Source organism: Bubalus kerabau, chromosome 4 (genome assembly GCF_029407905.1).
Source record: "Bubalus kerabau isolate K-KA32 ecotype Philippines breed swamp buffalo chromosome 4, PCC_UOA_SB_1v2, whole genome shotgun sequence".
Lineage (NCBI taxonomy): Eukaryota > Metazoa > Chordata > Mammalia > Artiodactyla > Bovidae > Bubalus > Bubalus kerabau.
This window is the reverse complement of record NC_073627.1, coordinates 45565469-45586866: the sequence shown is the minus strand read 5'-3', so window position 1 is coordinate 45586866 and position 21398 is coordinate 45565469. Positions and strand designations below refer to the sequence as shown.

Sequence of the window (21398 nt, the reverse complement as noted above, 5' to 3'; positions counted from 1 at the left end):
TCATAATGGTCTTTTTAGGTAAGCGACCCTCTAATAAGATCAGCTCCTATTTCTGGCATAAGCTAGATTAAACAGCAAATGCAGTTGTCTGAAACATAAATTTCACAGATTCCATTTCTGAGCAGTCTGTGTCCCCTGAAAGTTAAAGAAACTAGCTTATTCTGGAGACTTATTAACTTCTATTCTGGAAAGAGTGAACTAGATTCAGGAAATACACAGAACTTGCCTATTATTAAATGTGCTAATGCTGCAAAATAAAACATTTGGAGACCAGAAGATTTTTAAAGTTTTCAGAGGTGGGGCATTTGCTGTGTTTTATTAAAGCAATTCATGCTTGGATAGACTAAAAACATTTTACTCTTTTGATCATTTTCTACCTTCAGTGTAAGACGATTTCAAAAAGTAAGACTGGTCTAGTATCACCTAAACAAAGAAGGGGTTTTGTTTTTTATCATTTTAATGTCTATTACCTACGTGTTTGCTACCTTGCCCTTCAACCAGTATTACTCAGAATATGAAATGTTAACACTTAAGAGTTCATCAAGACATTGTTCCATTATATACCCACAACTCTACATTATCAGTCATATTGTAACATTAAATAAAATTTTAATTTTCTCTGCACCAGAATTCTGACAAGAGGTTGAAGAATATTGGTGCCTAGAATCACAATTACAGAAATGCCATTTTTTAATAAAAAGACTGCAGGATTTTCAAGTTAGCTGATTCCCCCTAAAAACCACTGCACAAATTCTCAAGCTATGATGTATATTTCTCACTCACACCTATTGCAAAACAACATGAGAATGAACTAAGCTGACTCATGGAAATCCAATGCTTGCTCACACAACACAAATTAAAGCTGTAGGTATCATTAAGCAAGGAAGATTGCTTTTCTCTATTATCTATTAGTCTCCGATTCATTGAAGCACTAAGTGATTTATGTTATGCTTCCTACTTGGTCATAATTAAGGACCCGTTAGACACTACTTGCATAAGAAAGGCAAATCATCTGCATGAAATTAAGTTCCAGAGAGACTTGCTACCATCAGTTACAATTCTATACTCACTTCTCCATTTGTAGCATATCACAATAAATGATCATATGATGACTTCTAATTTTCAATAAAAGCTTCAATTATATTTATTGTACAATTCTGAAGTACAGCAGTGTATATTATAAAAAAGGATTTCATCAAAACAGGCTAAAATAAGTATAGGAAAGCAGCGTAGTAAAATGGAACAGACAGACTCTGAAGCAGTCTGACTTAGAAATTTTGGGACCTCCGTTATTGGGCACACTGCCTTGATTACTTCTTTAGTATTAGTTTGCTTACCTGTAAAATGGGGTAATTACCACCTACATTTCAGGGATACTGTAAGGATAAAATAGCATTGCACATGCTGTAAATGTTCAACAATGGGAGCTTTCACAGTTCACTCACTTAAAACAGTTCACTTTCTAGAAAATTCTACTTTGCAATTACTTTCTTGTGCTTCCCACATTGCTGGTTTGGTTTCTGGGGTTTTGTTTTTGGTAACTTATGATCTTGTGGTAAGGATCAGAGCTTTAATATCATTAGAATTCTGACTACTCATCAATTATTCTGATTTGACTAATTTAATAAAAAGGAATAACATACTTAAAAAGCCAAACTAAAAATTCATACTTAGTATTAAAAAAAAAAAACTTGATCATAGGTGATCTTTTCTTCCTAAAATTTATACTTTCAAGCTTATAACAGTACTCACATTTAATTGTGATTAATTTGGGCTTCCCTGGTGGCTCAGATGTTAAAGAATCTACCTGCAATGCGGGAGACCCGGCTTCGATCCCTAGGTCAGGAATATCTCCTGGAGAAGGGAATGGTTACCCACTCCAGTATTCTTGCCTGAAGAATTCCATGGACAGAGGCAACAGTCCATGGGGTAGCAAAGAGTCGACACGACTGAGCAACTAACATTTTCATTTTCATATTTAATTGTACCCACCAAGATCACAATATCACATGATAAAAATTTCAAAAAAAAAAATAAATGCATAAAATTTCAACAAAAGCCCACATCCTATCAACCTTTTTTTTAATGAAGACAAAATTTATATTACTTACAACATTCCTATGAAAATTTACACACTAACCTGGTAGAAATTCGACTAAAGACTGCATTGAAGTTGTTGCAGCTAAGAGAAAATAACACCCCAGAGGCAGAATTCCGAAGTTCAGCTGCATGTTGGTTTCCTTCACGACAAGTATGAAGAAAATGGCAGATTTCTGGCAGCAACTGTTTGACCAGCATCGTTTCATCTAATCTCATTGTGTCCTTTGGTTGCTAAAATAGAAACAATCACGTAATTCTAAAACTTTCTTAAACTTACATGTAAACATTTTCTATAATGAAAAATTTCAAACATGCGTAAGAATTGAAATAGAATAATGAACACCCATATACTCATCACCTAGATTCCACAACTGTTAATATTTCATCATGTTTGCTCTATTTATCTACAGTTGGTTTAATAAAAAACGATGGCTCCATCTTTCATGTCTTAATCACAATAGAAGTCGAGATAGCCCATCAATCCCCTCAGGACCTGCATTTCTGCTTGTTCCCATATTTGGTCCCCTTACTAAGCTCTCCCACTCCTGGGAATCCTAGTTTACTATGAGTCCTAAATAAACTTTATTCATATACACTGGTGAGCACATTTATTCATCTGTCTCAACATCCAAATTAATTCCAGGGTGGACAATCACATCTACCTTTGGGCAGACTGACCAAGACAGACAGGTATTACTTACTGCAAATAATTTTGTTTTGGTTTAACCATTTCAAAATAAATTACAAACACCATAACTTCAAATCTACCTTACTTTAGTATCACTTAAATACAAGAAAATTCTCCAACTTCAATGCAATCATCATACTAGGAAAAGTAAAAAATTCCCTCATATCAGCTAATAGCCAATTCATATCCAAATTTCCCCACTGCCCCACTGAATGCCTTTCATAGCTGTTCGAGTTTTACTCAACCAGGATCCAAAAAAGGTTTGACTGCAGCATGACTGTTACATTCCTTTAGTCTCTTTCTCCTCAAAGTATTTCCCCTCACACTCTATGTACATCATTTTTATTTTCCAGAACATTGACCTTTTTAAGAAAACAGATCAGTTGCCTCATAAAATGTTCTATATTACTGATCTGATTATGTCTTAGTGATGTAACTTGCTCTTCTAGTTGCTACGTTTCCTGTTAAGCTGGAATCTAAACCTAATGGTCTTATTACGTTCAGGTTAAACACTAAGCAAAATTCATTACAGTTCATATTACATCATATCAGGAGTACATATGCAGGTGGTCCCTCTGTAAATGATATCTTTGGTGTTAACACTAAGATCTCTACTTTGTAAAGTAAATCTACTCTACAATTAACAAAACAACCAATGAATAAGCTACCCTGAAAATATACTATTCCACACCAATATGTTACCTAATGGCTTAGTATCCTTATATGAATGACAATTTTGATAATGCCAAGCAAGATGACAACAAATTTCTATAACTGTGCTATGCTCAAAGCTGTAATTGCATTCCAAAAGCTTTCAGATGCAAATACATTGAAATACATGAAAAGTAAATAGATATCACAAAATATTAAAAAAAACTTCAAAATTTGAGTTACAATGCTCTTATTTATACACTAACCAAACCAACCAGACGTTGACACTAAGTCCAATTAATAAACAAATAAAAGGTATGTGAAGTGAAGTGGAATTTGCTCACTCTTTGCGACCCCATGGACTATACAGTCCATGGAATTCTCCAGGTCAGCATACTGGAGTGGGTAGCCTTTCCCTTCTCCAGGGGATCTTCCCAATCCAGGGAAAGAGCCCAGGTCTCCCACATTGCAGGCGGATTTTTGACCAGCTGAGCCACAAGGGAAGTCCATAGATACTAGAGTGGGTAGCATACCCCTTCTCCAGCGGATCTTCCCAACCCAGGAATCAAACCAGGGTCTCCTTCATTGCAGGTGGATTCTTTACAAACTGAGCTATCAGGGAAGCCCTGCTGCTGCTGCTGCTGCTGCTAAGTTGCTTCAGTCGTGTCCGACTCTGTGCAACCCCATAGACGGCAGCCCATCAGGCTCCACCGTCCCTGGGATTTTCCAGGCAAGAACACTGAAGCAGGTTGCCATTTCCTTCTCCAATGCATGAAAGTGAAAAGTGAAAGGGAAGTCGCCCAGTCATGTCTGACTCTTAGCGACCCCATGAACTGCAGCCTACCAGGCTCCTCCGTCCATGGGATTTTCCAGGCAAGAGTACTGGAGTGGGGTGCCATTGCCTTCTCCGCAGGGAAGCCCTAGAAGCATTTAAGTTTTGAATCATGGTCATATGCATGCATGCGTGCGAGTGTGCTGTCGCCTCAGGATGACTCTACGACTCTATGGACTGTAGCCTAGCAGGCTCTTCTGTCCGTGGGATTCTCCAGGCAAGAATACTGGAGTGGGTTGCCATGTCCTCTTCAATGGGATCTTCCCAGCCCAGGGATTGAACCCACGTCTCTTATGTCTCCTCCACTGGCAGGCGAGTTCTTCACCACTAGAGCCACCTGGGAAACCCAATGGTCATATATACAGGAACAAAAATACTTAAGATTCTTCAGTCTACAAAATTTTACTCATAAAATTTTGGTTTTAATCATAATATTGTTAAGTATCTGTTCACTTTCATTTAGCTATTTCAACTACTAATATGATAAACATGTACTTATAGGGATCAGTTCTTCTTAAGCCTCAACTTACTTTGATCTAAAAAGGAAAATAAATAACCAGCAAGGACCTACTTAAAAAAAAAAAGTTAATAAAAAAAATAAATAAAAAGGAAAATCAAGAGAGTCAATGAAGGCAATCCAGAAAAACACAACTGTTCAATATATGAACAATACTATTTTTAATTATAAATTTAATGAAAAAATTACACATTTTCAATAGTAGAGCAAACAAGTTAATGTCTATTTTATGGATTATATAAGTTATACCATGTCCACTTAGTAGAGCTTCATTTTGGCTATCTCCAAAGAGTATCACATTAAACTGGGGCCAATGATATCAGTGATCATTCTCCAAAATACATTTACCAGTACCTCTTGATTATAAATGTTAATGGAGAAAAGATGTAGAACTGAAGAGGCAATAAACCAGCCTACTTCCATTCAAACATTGGTGTCAGAGATGTATTGGTAACTACAAAGTAGTAAGACCACTACAAAAAATTGATTCAAGAGAAGTTAAAAAAAAAAATAATCATGTACCTTCAAACTTTCATCATTCTGTTAAACATTTAACAGGTTTTTTGCTCTTCCACCCCGTTTTATAAATGAATGACAGCTCATCACAAATTAAGAGACGACACAAAGCTAAAACAAAATTAGCTCACCCCCAATTTAAGTAGAAAATTTATAAGCATTATCTCACAATTTAGGAATATGGGTAAGGGTCAATAAAAGAATTTAAAACACCATGCTTAGGTTTTGTGGCCTGTCGTCTAAAATAGTTCTCTTCCCTAAGGATCTATCGTTGTGTGAAGCGTATGTATTGTCCAACTCCCTGTCCTACACGTTCCTTAAACACTTGTGACTGTTTTCTCTCTTCTGTACGTATCAGTGCTCATATGTCAAAGTCCTTTCTTACCTAGGTTTACTATAGAGAACAACTTTAACATGTGAAAGAGAGAAGCAATTTAGAATAAAAGCAAAAGATAGGTCAAAGGAAGGAAGATTATAATCTTCTAAGAAATAAATTAACCCCAATACATATTGAAGAGACAGATCTTTAAAATGGAGGTATTAAAGTATTAATATAAAATTTAATATGAATAAATATAAAATAATTTTTAAAATAAATATAAAATTTATATATTTATATAGACTCCTACTATTTTCCAGGAAGAGTTAAAGCTGTTGAAATATAGAAACACTATGGTCTATACAACCAATCTTCTTGAAAAAATTCTAATTAAGTCATGGTTGAAAACTCCGAGATAACTATTTAGAGGAAACATGAGAAACAACTGTTTTGTATTCAACTATTCCTCCACATGGTCTTCCCCGGTAGCTCAGATGGTAAAGAATCTGCCTGCAAAGCAGGAGACCAGGATTCAATCTCTGGGCTGGGAAGATCTCTTGGAGAAGGGAATGGCAACCCATTCCAGTATTCTTGCAAGGAGAATTTCATCGACAGAGGAGCCTGGTGGACTACAGTCTATGTGGTCACAAAGAGTCGGACACGACTGGGTGACTAACACACCCACATACTCCTCCACGTATCTATTTTATATGTTCATATTTACATAAAAAGTGTTTTAAGGTAGGATCTATCAGCAATATAACAGCTTAAATTTAAGTTCTCTTTATCATAAATTTTAAAAGTAAAATATTAAAATCAGATTCATACAGGGGAAAATAAGATTCTCATGGTCTTTAACATCACATTTTTTGACAGCCAAGCAATGCCACAGGCCTAACCACTGGAGAAATTAATTAAATGAAATAGTGACTTTCCTATAAAATCTTTTCTAAAAAACCTGAGAGATATGACTCCAACCTAACTTTATAAATATAAACTTTGTTACTTATAAATAATCAACATTTAATTTACAAAAGATAAGAATATAATTTTTTCTTGAAAACTTCTCTATGCTACCCTGTCAGCTCTGCTAACAAAATTCATTTTCATGTTTTAGTCCATGACTCTTCTCCTTGTCCACATCTATGCTTCATTCAGTACATTAGATCATTCTCAAAACTGAACTCATAAAACATGCCTATTCAAGAACAGATTCACTTACCCCAGCAAGACATTTTTCCAGTGTATCCAATATAATCAACTGAGAGAGATACAAATTTTTTTCAGCAGCTTCTCCAAATATTCTCTAAAAGAAAAGATATTCAGAACATAAAAGTTGGTTACTACTCTCCACCACAAATCAGCACACGTCTGAAAAATGAGGGACTAAGGATCAAGAAAATCAACAGTCTGCTATTTTATCTCCCAGATTATACTATATTTAAATCTATTATTTCTGATTTTATCCTAATGCTCACACAAAATTAATTCTCAGGCAAACAAAAATGCTGGAATTTACTACAATCTGCCATTAGTCTGCCACAGTAAAAGATACTCTAATTTATACTTTTAAAATATGTAGTAAATGTACTTTGAAATGAACACCATTAAAGAAATGGTAACATTAGGAAAGTCCCATGTTCTGCTAGTTTTTAAGTACGATTTAGGTTTGAACAATATTTTTTAAATATATAGGATTTAGATATACAGATCTTTACTAGAATGTTAAACATTTAACCACACTTTGATGCCACAAAATAATCAAAAAATCAAAGCCTAAACTCTAATAGCAACAAAATGCTGTAACATCAATTACAGTAAGTCTTAAGCATTCACTATGTTATTTACCAACAAGAGATTATGGCTTCCACAACTTAATTTACTCAATAAGCATGAAATGAATGCCAATATTGCAATACTGTTTTCATTTTTAAAAGAAGGGTCCAAATACTAAAACATTTTCAATCTAACTGGAAACATGTCTACTTATTTATATAAGCAAGATCCTATCACTATGACCCACACACTGTGTTTAACAGAATAGCTCCATAAAATCTTAAATGTATTTCTGTAAAGCACTATACATGTTTATAAAAAGTTCTGCTTTTTTCAGAAAATCTTATTTTTTTTTCCATAAAGAGAAAATATCTTTGTAAAGCAAAGGACTGACCACACCTCCAGTTTACCAATTTTGTAACTCTGGGATATTTTCCAATCAACTTTTTAGAAAGAAAACACACCAAAGATAATATGACTATGAAAATGGTACTTACTGATTTTCACAATCTACAACCAAAAATCAGTTTCATTGCTCAATACAAACAATAAAAATTGTGGTTTTAAGTGCTCAAAACAAGCTGAGCAGTTTGGGAGTTAATCAAGATGTATCCAGATCGGCTGTTCCGAACTGAGTATGAAGCAGATTTTAGATAGTAATTGACACAGAGGAAAGAACCACCTGACAGAGACAGGAAAAATATTGATAGTATGTTCAAAGGGACACAGAGAAAACAGCAGGAGGATGCTGAAGTCTAGGGAATGTAAACAAATTTTATAAAACAAGGAATAAAAGAAGCCATTATGAGCTTTTGACAGTGGAAATACTTAATGAAATTGGTATCTGAGGAAAACTGTTTCAACACAGACTCTCTACAATGGAATCTGCCACAGGTTACAGGAGGAAGGAAATAAACAGTATCTTCACAAAAGCAATTTCACATTTTAGGACTACAAAGTCAATATTTTATTTACCAACTCCTTCAGACTAGGACAATCTGATATGTAAATATTCAAATGACAAGCTAAGGAAAAGATTTAAATAGATTATTATAGTCAATTCATATATGACAAAATCTGTATGAAATTCTAATTTCAGAAAAATTGAACAGTAGATAGAGTCACAAATAAGACAAGCATCTAAAACAAAAGAATTAAAATAAAAAAAGAAAGTTAAAAGGTTATCTGCACTTATCCACAAATTAAGATAAATCTTGACATCCAGAGTCCACAGAAAATGACTCTACTTACTTCAAAATACGTTGCTCCAAATTTTAAAACAGAAAACAAACCAAATTCCCCCATAAAACAGTAATGCAAATACTCACCATATTGTTAACATTCTTTAAGATAGTGGTGAGGCCACTTATAACCAAAGAAAACTTGTATTTGGAAATATTGATAAGACATTCCTTGTTGTGCTCAGTGCTGACTTTGGTATGTGTGTTCTGCTGTCCTGTTTTTATTGGAAGCTGAGGGAACAAACAAAAAAAACACGTAAACTTACATTTTAAAATGACTAATGAGAAATCTATTTCTCATTGAAAAATCATGAGATTTTTGGGAACATTTTATCAAGCACAATTACATATATTTGTAGCTTAAAAACTCCAATTTTCAATAAATAAAGAAATTTATAGCAAATCTAAAATTCTGTAGAAATTTCCATTTTTTCAGCTTTCTAGAAGTCATAAATCTTTATCTACAAAATTAAACCTTTACCCAGCACTATATAAGACAGAATGATGACTCACATAAATAGAGCTACTTCAATGAAGCTAAAAATTATTTCAGAGAAAAATGTCTGCAAGAAAATGCAAACAATCTTTTCCCTTATATATTGAACTCAAGCATTAAAAAAACAATAGATCAAGAAAATCTATGCCTTAGACCTCTAGTCAATAATGGCAAATAACTCCAGACTGTTCAGAAAACAAAACAAACTGTATAGCCTACAATATACATAGTAAAACTGACTCAGGTAAGATAATCACCCTCAGGTACACAGTTGAGGGAGTAACAGACAAAAAGATAGATCTCATGAAAAAAGTATCCTTTAAGGGGACCACACTTATCTGAGAATGAACCAATTTGCACTAGAAGTTCATTTCTACTCAGTTTAAGAGCAGCATTCTGTATTGAAAGCATCACAAATATATGTACTGTTTAAATATTAGATCCTGCTAACACTAACAGAGAACACTGATGAAGTTCCCCCGTGAAAAAACAAACCTGAGTCCAGCTTCCTCCTTTTTAAAATGGTGCAACAAAAAGTGGAAAGAGACCAAGTAGCATGTCCAAATTTTCTTAGTCAGTTAATAATTTGACTAACTTGATGGTAAAGAAATACTAAATGATGTTTGAAGAGATAATCGCTGAAAACTTCCCTAACATGGGAAAGGAAATAGTCAACCAAGTCCAGGAAGCACAGAGAGTTGCAGTCAGGATAACGCCAAGGAGGAACACATGGAGAAGCATAGTAATCAAACTGACAAAAAATTAAAGACCAAGATGATATTAAAAGCAACAAGGGAAAAACAACAAATAATATACAAGGGAACTACCATCAGGTTATCAGCCAATTTCTCAACAAGCCAGAAGGGAATGGCACCATATATTTAAAGTGATGAAAGCAAAGAACCTACAACCAAGAATACTCAACCCAACAAGACTCTCCTTCAGATTTGATGGAGAAATCAAAACCTTTCCAGACAAGCAAAAGTTAAGAGAATTCAGCACCACCAAACCAGCCTTACAACAAGTGCTAAAGGAACTTCTCTAGGCAGGAAACACAAGAGAAGGGAAAGACCTATTAAAAAAAAAACCCAGAACAATTAAGAAAATGGAAATAGGATCATACATATTGATAATGCAAAAAGGCAAAATGGTTGTCTGAGGAGGCCTTACAATAGCTGTGAAAAGAAGAGACGTGAAAGGCAAAGGAGAAAAGCAAAGATATACTCATTTGAATGCAGAGTTCCAAATATCAAGGAGAGATAAGAAAAGCCTTCCTCAGCGATCAATGCAAAGAAATACAGGAAAACAATAGAATGAGAAAGACTAGAGATCTCATCAAGAAAATTAGATATACCGAGGGAATATTTCATGCAAAGATGGGCACAATAAGGGACAGAAATGGTATGGGCCTAACAGAAGCACACGATATTAAGAAAAGGTGGCAAGAATACACAGAAGAACTACACAAAAAAGATCTTCACAACCCAGATAATCACCTTGGTGTGATCACTCACCTAGAGCCAGACATCCTGGAATGCGAAGTCAAATGGGCCTTAGGAAGCATCACTATGAACAAAACTAGTGGAGGTGATGGCATTCCAGTTGAGCTATTTCAAATCCTAAGAGATGATGCTGTGAAAGTGCTGCACTCAATATGCCAGCAAATTTGGAAAACTCAGCAGTGGCCACAGGACTGGAAAAGGTCAGTTTTCATTCCAATCCCAAAGAAAGGCAATACCAAAGAATGCCCAAACTACCACACAATTGCACTCATCTCATACGCAAGCAAAGTAATGCTCAAAATTCTCCAAGCCAGGCTTTAACAGTACGTGAACCGTGAACTTCCAGATGTTCAAGCTGGATTTAGAAAAGGCAGAGGAACCAGAGATCAAATTGAAAAATATCCGTTGGATCACTGAGAAAGCAAGATAGTTCCAGAAAAACATCTACTTCGGCTTTATTGACTATGCCAAAGCCTTTGACTGTGTGGATCACAACAAACTTTGGAAAATTCTAAAAGAGATGGGAATACCAGAGCACCTGACCTGTCTCCTGAGAAATGTGTTCCGGTCAAGAAGCAATACTTACAACTGGACATGAAACAACAGACTGGTTCCAAATAGGGAAAGGAGTACATTAAGGCTTTATACTGTCACCCTGCTTATTTAATGTATATGCAGAGTGCATCATGAGAAATACTGGACTAGATGAAGCACAAGCTGGAATCAAGAGCCTGGGAGAAATATCAATAACAGAAATATCAATAACAGAGAAATATCAATAACACAGAAAGTGAAGAAATAAAGAGTCTCTTGATGAAAGTGAAAGAGGAGAGTGAAAAAGTTGGCTTTAAAGCTCAACATTCAGAAAACTAAGATCGTGGCATCTGGTCCCATCACTTCATGGCAAATAGATAAGGAAACAGTGACAGACTTTATTTTCTTGGGCTCCAAAATCACTGTGGATGGTGACTGCAGCCATGAAATTAAAAGACGTTTGCTCCTTGGAAGAAAAGTTATGGCCAACCTAGACAGCATATTAAAAAGCAGAGCTATTACTTTGCCAAAAAAGGTCCACCTAGTCAAGGCTTTTTCCAGTAGTCATGTATGGATGTGAGGGTTGGACTTAAAGAAAACTGAGTACCGAAGAATTGATGCTTTTGAACTGTGGTGTTGAAGAAGACTCTTGAGAGTCCCTTGGACTCCAAGGAGATCCAACCAGTCCATCCTAAAGGAAATCAGTCCTGAATACTCATTGGAAGGACTGATGCTGAAGCTGAAACTCCAATACTTTGGCCATCTGATGCGAAGAGCTGACTCATTTGAAAAGACATGCTGGGAAAGATTGAGGGCAGGAGGAGAAGGGGACGACAGAGGATGAGATGGTTGGATGGCATCACTGACTCAATGAGTTTGCGTAGGCTCCAGGAGTTGGTGATGGACAGGGAGGCCTGCGTGCTGCGGTTCATGGGGTCACAAGAGTCAGACACGACTGAGCGACTGAACTGAATTGACAAGAGGAAAATCCCAAAATTGTATTACATCCTCAATGAGATGTACAGCAGGACAAGTTTAGAGCTTAGCTGAAACACGGGGGGGTTTGCACACAGCAATTGGCACTTGTGTGCAAAAAGTCTATAATAAACTTTGAAAAGAAGAAAGCACACTTTAAACCATCACTAATAGAACTTTCTGTGGTGAGGCTATTACACTGTATTAATAATGCTCATTATAGTAGTCACTAGCCACATATGGCTATTAAGCTTAAGCATCTGTTACATGGCTAATGCAAATAAGGAATCAAATGTTTAATTTTATTTAAATTTATTTTACTTAAACTTAACATTAAGTAGCCATGTACTCACTGAACAGCACAGTTCTAAACTAACCAGCTAAAGAAACACCCCCTTCCAGGATGAAGACCACATTGAGAAGAAAGTACTGAGATATACTCCAAATTGAAAACAATAAGACCAACAGGGGCAAAGGAAAAAGATCCCAATAAAAGGTGGAAAAGAGAAGAAAGCCAAGAGAGCTTACAAAGAATGAGATGATGTATTTGTTTAATTTCATGAAAGCAACAGAAGCACTCCAGAGCCATGAAGATAGAAAGCTATACTGGCCCACATTTCTCTCCCAACAACTCAGGAAAATTAATTTCACATAAAAATGAGCAACAGAAAACACTGTAGTCAAGTCATATGTGAAACTATTTTGAGAAAAAAGGAGTAAGAGACAGAATAGCATTACTACAGAAAATGAAAACATGCCAAAAAGATATGTTCACCAACAGATGAAACTGTAAATTATTAATTCAAAATGAGCCAAGAGAAGTTTTTAAATGACTAAAGATACGAAATAAATTAGAATTACAAATTAATTGACAAAATTCAGAAAAGAATTAGAAAAAAAATCATTTCGGAAGTGAAGACTAACCAGAGATATTAAAGAGTAAATAAAAGAAAATATAATGCTTTAAGAGAAAAAGGTAAACAGGAGGAAAATTCTAATATTCAAAAAAATAAGGAAAATGAGATGGGAATTTACAATGACAGAGAAAACAGGCAAACAAGATCCAACATATGTATAACAGGAGTCCTCAAAGAAGGAAATGAAATCAATGGAGTAGAATGGAATATTACAAACGATTTCAAGGAAAGTTTGCTGATAATTTTTTTAAATATTTCAAACTATATAAAGGGCACACCACATACGTGAAAAAACTAACCCAGAATGACCAATACCAGGTCATATTTTAGTAAAACTATTGATCTTCTGTGAATAAGAAACAAACAAACAAACAAAAAATCCTTTGAACATTCAGGCAGAAAGTCACTTACACAAAAAACAAAAATCAGACTGTCCTCCGACTTTGACAATACTATATGCTAATGAAAAAATGAAATAACATTTTAAGATTCTTAAGAGAAGATAAAGTAAACCAAGGATTTTACATGCAGGCAAACTGACTTCCAAGTAAAATGGTGATAATCAAACTGTTATGAATTGCATGAACCCAGGAAATATTGTTCCCTTGAGCCTTTCCTGAGAAATCTACTAGACAATATGCTTCAGTCAACCAAAATAACAGAAGACACATCTACACTATGAGGGACCATTAAATATATATTTACTAAAAGAACTGAAAATAAATAATGATAATAAGGGAGAAAACACACTATGTAACTGCTAAATGTAATGACAGTATAGATATGGTACAGTTATCAAAACTGGGAAAGGGTAGTGAGAATACACAAAAAAGTATACTCTTGGTATACAGACTGCCTTATGGTACAAGAGTAAAAGGACATTATTTTAAACCAAACGCTGGCTGAGAAGGAGATGAGAATAGGTTACTAGCTAACTTCAGTACTGCTTATAGAAGAAAACCACTGTTTAACAACTTCCCCTCCCAAAAAAGGGAAGGAATTAGAGTACTATACAAAGACATCAATATAAAAATAACAACAGAAAAAAAAAAATTGCTGGTTTGTCTTGGGTGAGCAGTGGCACAAGCCTACCACCAGATGCTTAGGTGAAAATCTACACCGTGGGTAACGAAACGCAGCAAGAGCTTTCCACGTGGCTCACCTTAAGTTTCTCCCACACAGTCCCACCACAGCGGCTTCTCAGATTTCCCTAAAATCTCCAACTGGTCTATCCATTGCCACTGATTTAGAGGATCTGGTTAGTGACTCCTTTTTTCTGATCTTCCAACTCCTCCTTCTAGATTTTCACCTCACAAGTCCTCTCAAAATTGTACATGGTCTAATTTCCATAATAAGTCACTCTCCCCATCATACAATCGGCTTCCCCGACTGAACCCTAATACACAAACCTCCTGAAACACCAAAATATATGCTGAGAAAGCAAATAACACAGACCACAGAATTTAAATGACTTAAATAAAAGACTTGTATAAACCTAACATTTAAAAAATAACAAAAATGAGTCAAAATTCATCAAACTATGGAACAGTCTCCAGGATATATCTTTAAGTTGAAAAAACAGGATGAAGAAAAGGATGTACAGTATGCTACCATTCATCTAGGAAGGAGGAGGAGAAATAAACACACACACACAAATCTTCACACATACAATAACTGAAAGACAAAATACAAAAGCTTTTAAGCGGTTATCTTTAGGAACGAAAGAAAATAAAGGTGACAAGGACAGAATCTACATTCCCTGGTTTTTGTACATTTTATTTTTAAATTATGTAATTTATGTAAACATAAAATTAAATTAAAATACTAAAAAATAAAAGAATAAAAAATAAACAAACTGAAATTCATATCTAAGCTTTTATTGGCATAATCATGAACAGAAGAACTATTCTAAGTTATTTTAAATCATATTAGGTTGACTATACATTCATAATGGAATATACTCTTGGGACAAAGAAAATGAAGATAAATCTTGATTCTGTACATATTGTGAGATTAAGGAAATGAGTGATTAGGTGGTATTTTAATTCTATCATTACTGGTGTTACTAAAAACTGAGACTCTCAGCATGGGAGAGGAATAGTAAAGTAAAAACCCTGTAGTCTTAAACTGAAATTGAAGGTATATATTGATATATCAATTCTTATTATAGTTCATCTTGTATGAAGAAAATGAAATATGTTTTTCTACGTTTGTTTGCTGAAAATGCCTAGAAACAATGTTCGACCTTGTAGTAATGATCTTGAGATACCATTTCCTGGTCAAAGGAATCGAGACCCCTTCAGAAAACAGCTGATTCCACATCTGAAGCAAAAAGGTACGTGGTAAGCCTGGAATACCTTGTCATACCAGATAGCAAGAAAGCTGCCAAAGAAAGCTGTCAAAAGGTCCAGTCAAAAAAGACTCAGGAATGTATTTTGAGAAGGCTTCCACTGGTCAAAAAGGGAATAATTTGAACACTATGGACAACAATTTTAAATTATTTAAAAATCAAATATGCTTTAATTCATACTTCTGCTTCCATGTAAGGTAGAGTACTTCACAGCAAAATAACCCTTACCTCCCCCTAACTCACACACAAAAAAGATTAAAAAATCAACTATTTCAAGATTTTAGAGAGCTACTGAAGGAATGAGGTCTAGAGAGGCTAAGCTTCAAAAAAAAAAATGGTGAACTATGTGGAGGTAAGGTGATCTTTTGCAGCTGTTTCCACAGCCCCCCATCACCTCCCACTGGGGCATTCGCAGAATCTGGGCCAAAAAAAAAAAAGAGAGAGAGAGAGACTCAGAAATATGCCTTTCCCAAGCAAGTACCTCTGTGGAAGGAAGGAAAGAGGAACCAAAATCAGAGATTTTGGTTGTCACTGAGAGCTGGAGTGACAAAACTGAAAACATGAGGGAGTCTCAAATGCGTAATTGGGTAGAAAAGGGTAAAAAAGCTAAACCAGAACTTCTGAAAAGCAGAATAGAAGTTCAAAAATCTCACAGCTTCAGAAGACAAAAAATTAGAGTACAGAACCTTTTAAAAGAAAGAAGAACCCTCCTAAGTACAGCCAGTTCTTAATTATATAGCCAAGAAGGTAACATTCTAAATAAACAGGGAAAACCACAGCAACTGGAACTTTTGTACATTAAATGTACGAGTGTAAATCAGTAATTACTTTGGAAGACTGAAATTCCATTTTATCTACTAAAATGGAAAATATATATACAGTCATCCCTCCAAATCTACGGGTCACTGGTTTGGGAGTCCAGAGGACACAGAAATCTGTGCCGTTCAAGTCCCTTGCATAAAACACACACCACTTGCACACAACCTATGCACATCCTTTGCTGTTGTTTAGTCACCCAATCGCGGCAGAGTCTTGGCAACCCCCTGGACTGTGGCCCACCAGCTCCTTTGTCCATGGGACTCTCCAGGCAAGAACACTAGAGTGGATGGCCATTTCCTACTCCAGGAGATCTTCCCAACCCAGCGACTGAACCCGCATCTCCTGCAGGACTCCTGTACTTCAGGCAGATTCTTTACCGCTGAGCCACCAGGGAAGCCCAGGTAACTTTGCACATCCTTACATATACTTTAAATCATCTCTAGACTACTTATAATACTTAATATGATATAAATGCCATGTAAATACAATGCAGTGCTATGTAAATAGTTGCCAGTTGCTTGGCAAATTCAAGTTTTGCTTTTTGGAACTTTCTGGAATTTTTTTCCCAAAAAATTATCTGCATTGGTTGAATCCACAAATGTGGAACCCATGGATACAGAGACCAACTGTACTCAATAACTTCAATAGGTATATACCCAACAGAAATGTGTACATATGTCCACCAAAAGGTATGTTCAGCAACGTTTATAGCCATGATTTCATAATTTCCAAAAACTGGAAACACTCCAAATGTCTATCAACAACAGAAATGGTTTTCAAAAAGGGCATATTCAAACAAAGAAAAACTCTATAGCAAAGGAAATAAATGACTTACAATTATAAGCTTAAATTCACAAATACTGAAAGAAGTCAAACAAAAGATCCGGTATGGATGAATGTTACACAAATTCAAAAATATGTTAAATTCAAGTCAAGATAATAGAGACCCTTGGAAAGAGCAAGTAATGAGCAGAAGGAAAAGGACGGGGAAGGAGGAACTCCTGGATTGCTAGCATTGTTTTAGTTCCCATCTGTGTAGCGGTTACACTGGTGTGTTTACTTGGCAAACACTTATTGAACTGTATATTTACATATTACATACATTTGTGCATCATCCCATACATATTTAAGTCAATGGAAATTTTGCTACATCTACACATATTTAAATCCATGTGTTAATAATACTAAAAAAACAAAAACAAACTCTTCACTCCCTGTGGATACAGGGGAATTTTTGGTAGATACTGAGGCACTGCTCAGCTCCCCCTTCAGAAAGGACTTAACTGTCAGTCAGTCCCACAGGGCTCGCCTCACCTGCAGAGAATGATGCTGCCCAGATGATACTCTTCCTATACTAACTAATCCAACTAACTGGTATGGCAATATAAAGGCCTGAACACCTCAGCCCGATTCTGGGAAACTCAAAAGGGCCCATTCTAGTGCCAAAGCTCCCCAAAGGGGTTGGCCAAATCTGATGCCAGGCCTACATTGCACCATGAATTTTGCATCTGCCCAATTCTCCCTCCTCACAGGTGTTGATCCCAAAGGAACGTCTTCATGAACATCCTGCACTAGGCTCTCAAGGCAGATGCAGTAGGTGCTAAGACGGGAATTTAAAGCTGGCAATGAAGGAGAAAAAGTAACCTCGAAAACAACTGGTTTGGAAGAATATTACTAAACTATTTGAGTTCTGCAAGAGAAGATAACAAAAAGGTAACTGACTGCTAACTGGAATCTAAGTATGAAAGCCAGAAGGCCTCTCTGAAAGTACACAAAGATGCCCTTGTCTCTTCTCCAAGAGGAAGGCAAAGAAATCTAGACCAGAACAGTTGCTGGGCTCCAAAAGTTAAAATTCCAAACAAGGCAGGCCTGCTACAGAGCTGTGTTTGACAAAGAACAGTAAGACTCCGACAGGGGTAATGGAAACATCTGGGTTGGTGCTCCCCCAAATCTTTTATCTCCAAATTCTCCTGAACCGTCTAAGTCTACAGAGTGGCCCATTACTGCTTACTAAGAGCAAGCACTCCCCATGCTTGTTTGAGGATAATTCAGAGGACTCTCCTCTGCAAGACAACAGATGTCCTCTCAGAATTTGCCACCACCTCCCCTGATGGCCAAAGCAGTACAAGAGAATTTTGGAGGGTAATGAAACTTCCTGTATCTTGACCATGGTGATGATTACATGAATCTGTGCATTTGTCAAAATTCAGAGAGCTTTATAACAAATAAATTTTATAACATTAGGGTATTAAATGTAATCCCTTTGATAACCACAAACAGCCATAGAATATACAAAAAGGAAACAAGAAAGAAATTTAAGCATTTCACTACAAAAAGTAAACACAACGGAAGGCAGTTAATGTAGGAAACGCGGGACTAAAAAAGCTACAGGGCATATAGAGAACAAACAGCACGATGGCAACAGTTACTTAAAATGTAATTAGATTAAACCCTCCAATCAAAAAACAGAGACTTGGCAAAATGGATAAAAACACATGATCCAATCATAAGCTGCCTAAAAGAGACTCATTCGACATCCAAAGACACAAATAGGCTGAAGATGAAGGAATGGAAAATAATATTCCATACAGTTATCAAAAGAGTGTAAGCTTAAAAAAAATAAAAGGGGTAGGCTAGACTAATAAAACACTGAGTGAAAGTCAAAGTGTTAGCTGCTCAGCTGTGTCCATCTCGCTGCGATTCCATGGACCGTAGCCCAAGAATACTGGAGTGGGTTGCTATTTCTTTCTCCAGGGGATCTTCCCAACCCAGAGATCAAAGCTAGGTCTCAGGCATTGCAGGCAGATTCTTTACCATCTGAGACACCAGGGAAACCCAATGTAACACAAAGTAGACTTTAAAAAAAGTTATGACTACAGAGGAGAACATCATAAGTTAATACAAGGTTCAATACAGCAAGAAGACAGATTATAAACATTTATACAGCTGACCGCCATCAAAATACATGAAGCAAAAACTGACAGAACTGAAGGAAGAAATAGACGGTTCTACAGGAATAGTTGGGAGACTTCAATATTCCACTCACAATAGTGGAGAAAACAACCAGACAGAAGGTAAGTCAGAAAACAGAGGACTCAAACAACATAATAAACCAATTAAACCAAATATACATATACAACAGAATACACAGCCTTCTCCAAGTGTACATGGGACATTTTCCAGGTTAAAGCATAGGTAAGGTCACAACTGTTGTTCTTTAGGCATAAGTCATGTCTAACTTTTTTGTAACCTCATGGACTGTATAGCATGCCAGGCTCCTCTGTCCATGAGATTTCCCAGGCAAAGTAGGTTGCCATTTCTTTCTCAAGGAGATCTTTCCGACCCAGGGATCCAAACCCGCATCTCCTGCATTGGCAGGCTGATTCCTTACCACTGAGCCGCCACTGCTGTGCTGCGCTTAGACACTCAGTCGTAGCCCATCAGGCTCCCCAGGGGGGTTCTCCAGGCAAGAATACTGGAGTGGGTTGCCATGCCCGCCTCCAGGGGATCTTCCCAGGGAATCTTCGATCCAGGTATCGAACCCAGGTCTCCCACATTGCAGGCAGATTCTTTACCGTCTGAGCCACCAAGGAAGCCCACAAATAACATCTCAATAAATTAAAAGAGAGATATACAAGGTATCTTCTCTGGCTACAATGGAATGAAATTGGAAACCTGGAAAAGTAAAACTGGAAAATTCACCAAGTTGTGGAAATCAAACGTACATTTTTAAACAACCAACGCTTCAAAGACAAACTCACAAGGGACATTAGAAAATAAAGATAAGTAAAAATGAAAACACAACATATCAAAGCTAATGGGATGCAGTGAAAGCAGTGCTAAGGGGAAATTTATAGCTATAAATGCTTACGTTAAAAACAAGAAAAATTTCCAATTAACAACCTAACTTTACAATTTAAGGAACTAGATAGAAAAATAAGAACAAATGAAACCCAAAGCTAGAAGGAAAGCAATAATAAAATGACAGCACAGATAAACAAAATAATAGAAAAACAACAGAGGAAAATCAATGAAATCAAGTTAGGTTCTTCAAAAAGATCAACAGAATTGACAAACTTATACCTCAATGAACCAAGAGAAGAGAGAAAAGACTCAAAGTACTAAAATCAGAAATGAAAATGGGGACATTTACTACTAATTCTACAGAACTGAAAAGGATTTAAAGAGTACTAACAACTGCATGCCAAAAAATTGGATAACCTAGATGAAATGGAAACTTTCCTAGAAATACAAAATTTACCAAGACTTTATAGGATTAATTCATAATTGAACTGGATGAAGATGGTTAAAAAAAAAACAAAAACTTACCAAGACTAAATCACTAAAGAAATAGAAGACCTGAATAAACCTATAACTGGTAAGGAGAGATTGAATCAGTAATCAAAAATCTCCCAAAAAAAGAAAACTGAAATTACAAAAACAACTACATAGATAGCATTAAAAAGAATACAATACTTAGGAATTAATGAAGGCAGTGAAAAACTTGTACCATGAAAACTACAAAACACTGCGGAAACAAATTAAAGAAGACATAAATAAACGGAAACAACTCATGTTCATGGATTAGGAGATTTAATCTGTTAAAATGTCAATACTACACAAAATGATCTACAAAGTCAACACAGTCTCTATCAAAAATCCTAAGCATATTTTTGCGAAAACCGAAAAACGCATTCTAAAATTCATATGTATCTCAAGGGACCCTGAAAAGCCAATACAATATTGAAAAAGATGCACAATCTGGAAGATAACAAATTCCCTGATTTCAAAACTTTACTATACACAAACGAGACCTAGAAGGACATGTCAAATGGTAAACTGCTTGTGATTATGAATGACTGTTTTTTGCTTATGTGTTTTGGTTTCCTATTATGCACATGTTAACTTTTAAGAAGTAAACGTTATTTTAAGAACTTAAAAAAAAAACTTTACTATAAACTTACAGTCATCAAAGCAACATGGTACTGGCATGAAGACAGACATGTAGACCAACGGAATAGACAGTCCAGAAATAAAACCTTCTTGTATACGGTCAAATGATTTTTTACAAAGTTGTCAAGACCAATTAAAGGAGAAAGGTCAGTCTTTTCAACAACTGGTACTGAGAAAATGATCTCCATATGCAAAAGAATGAAATTAGACCT

The 21398-nt window shown here is 35.9% G+C and overlaps 1 protein-coding gene across 5 annotated transcripts in view; it reads right to left on the bottom strand.

The window, feature by feature from the left end:
• Positions 1-21398, bottom strand: part of NF1 (neurofibromin 1) — a 262407-nt gene that overhangs the window by 197738 nt on the left and 43271 nt on the right. For all 5 annotated transcript variants that reach the window (XM_055577184.1, XM_055577188.1, XM_055577185.1 and 2 more), the window contains exons 2-4: positions 8728-8871; positions 6846-6929; positions 2141-2331 (exon numbers count right to left, since the gene is read on the bottom strand). In XM_055577184.1, the coding sequence (XP_055433159.1) occupies positions 2141-2331; positions 6846-6929; positions 8728-8871 (419 nt within the window). The remainder of the gene's footprint in view (positions 1-2140; positions 2332-6845; positions 6930-8727; positions 8872-21398) is intronic.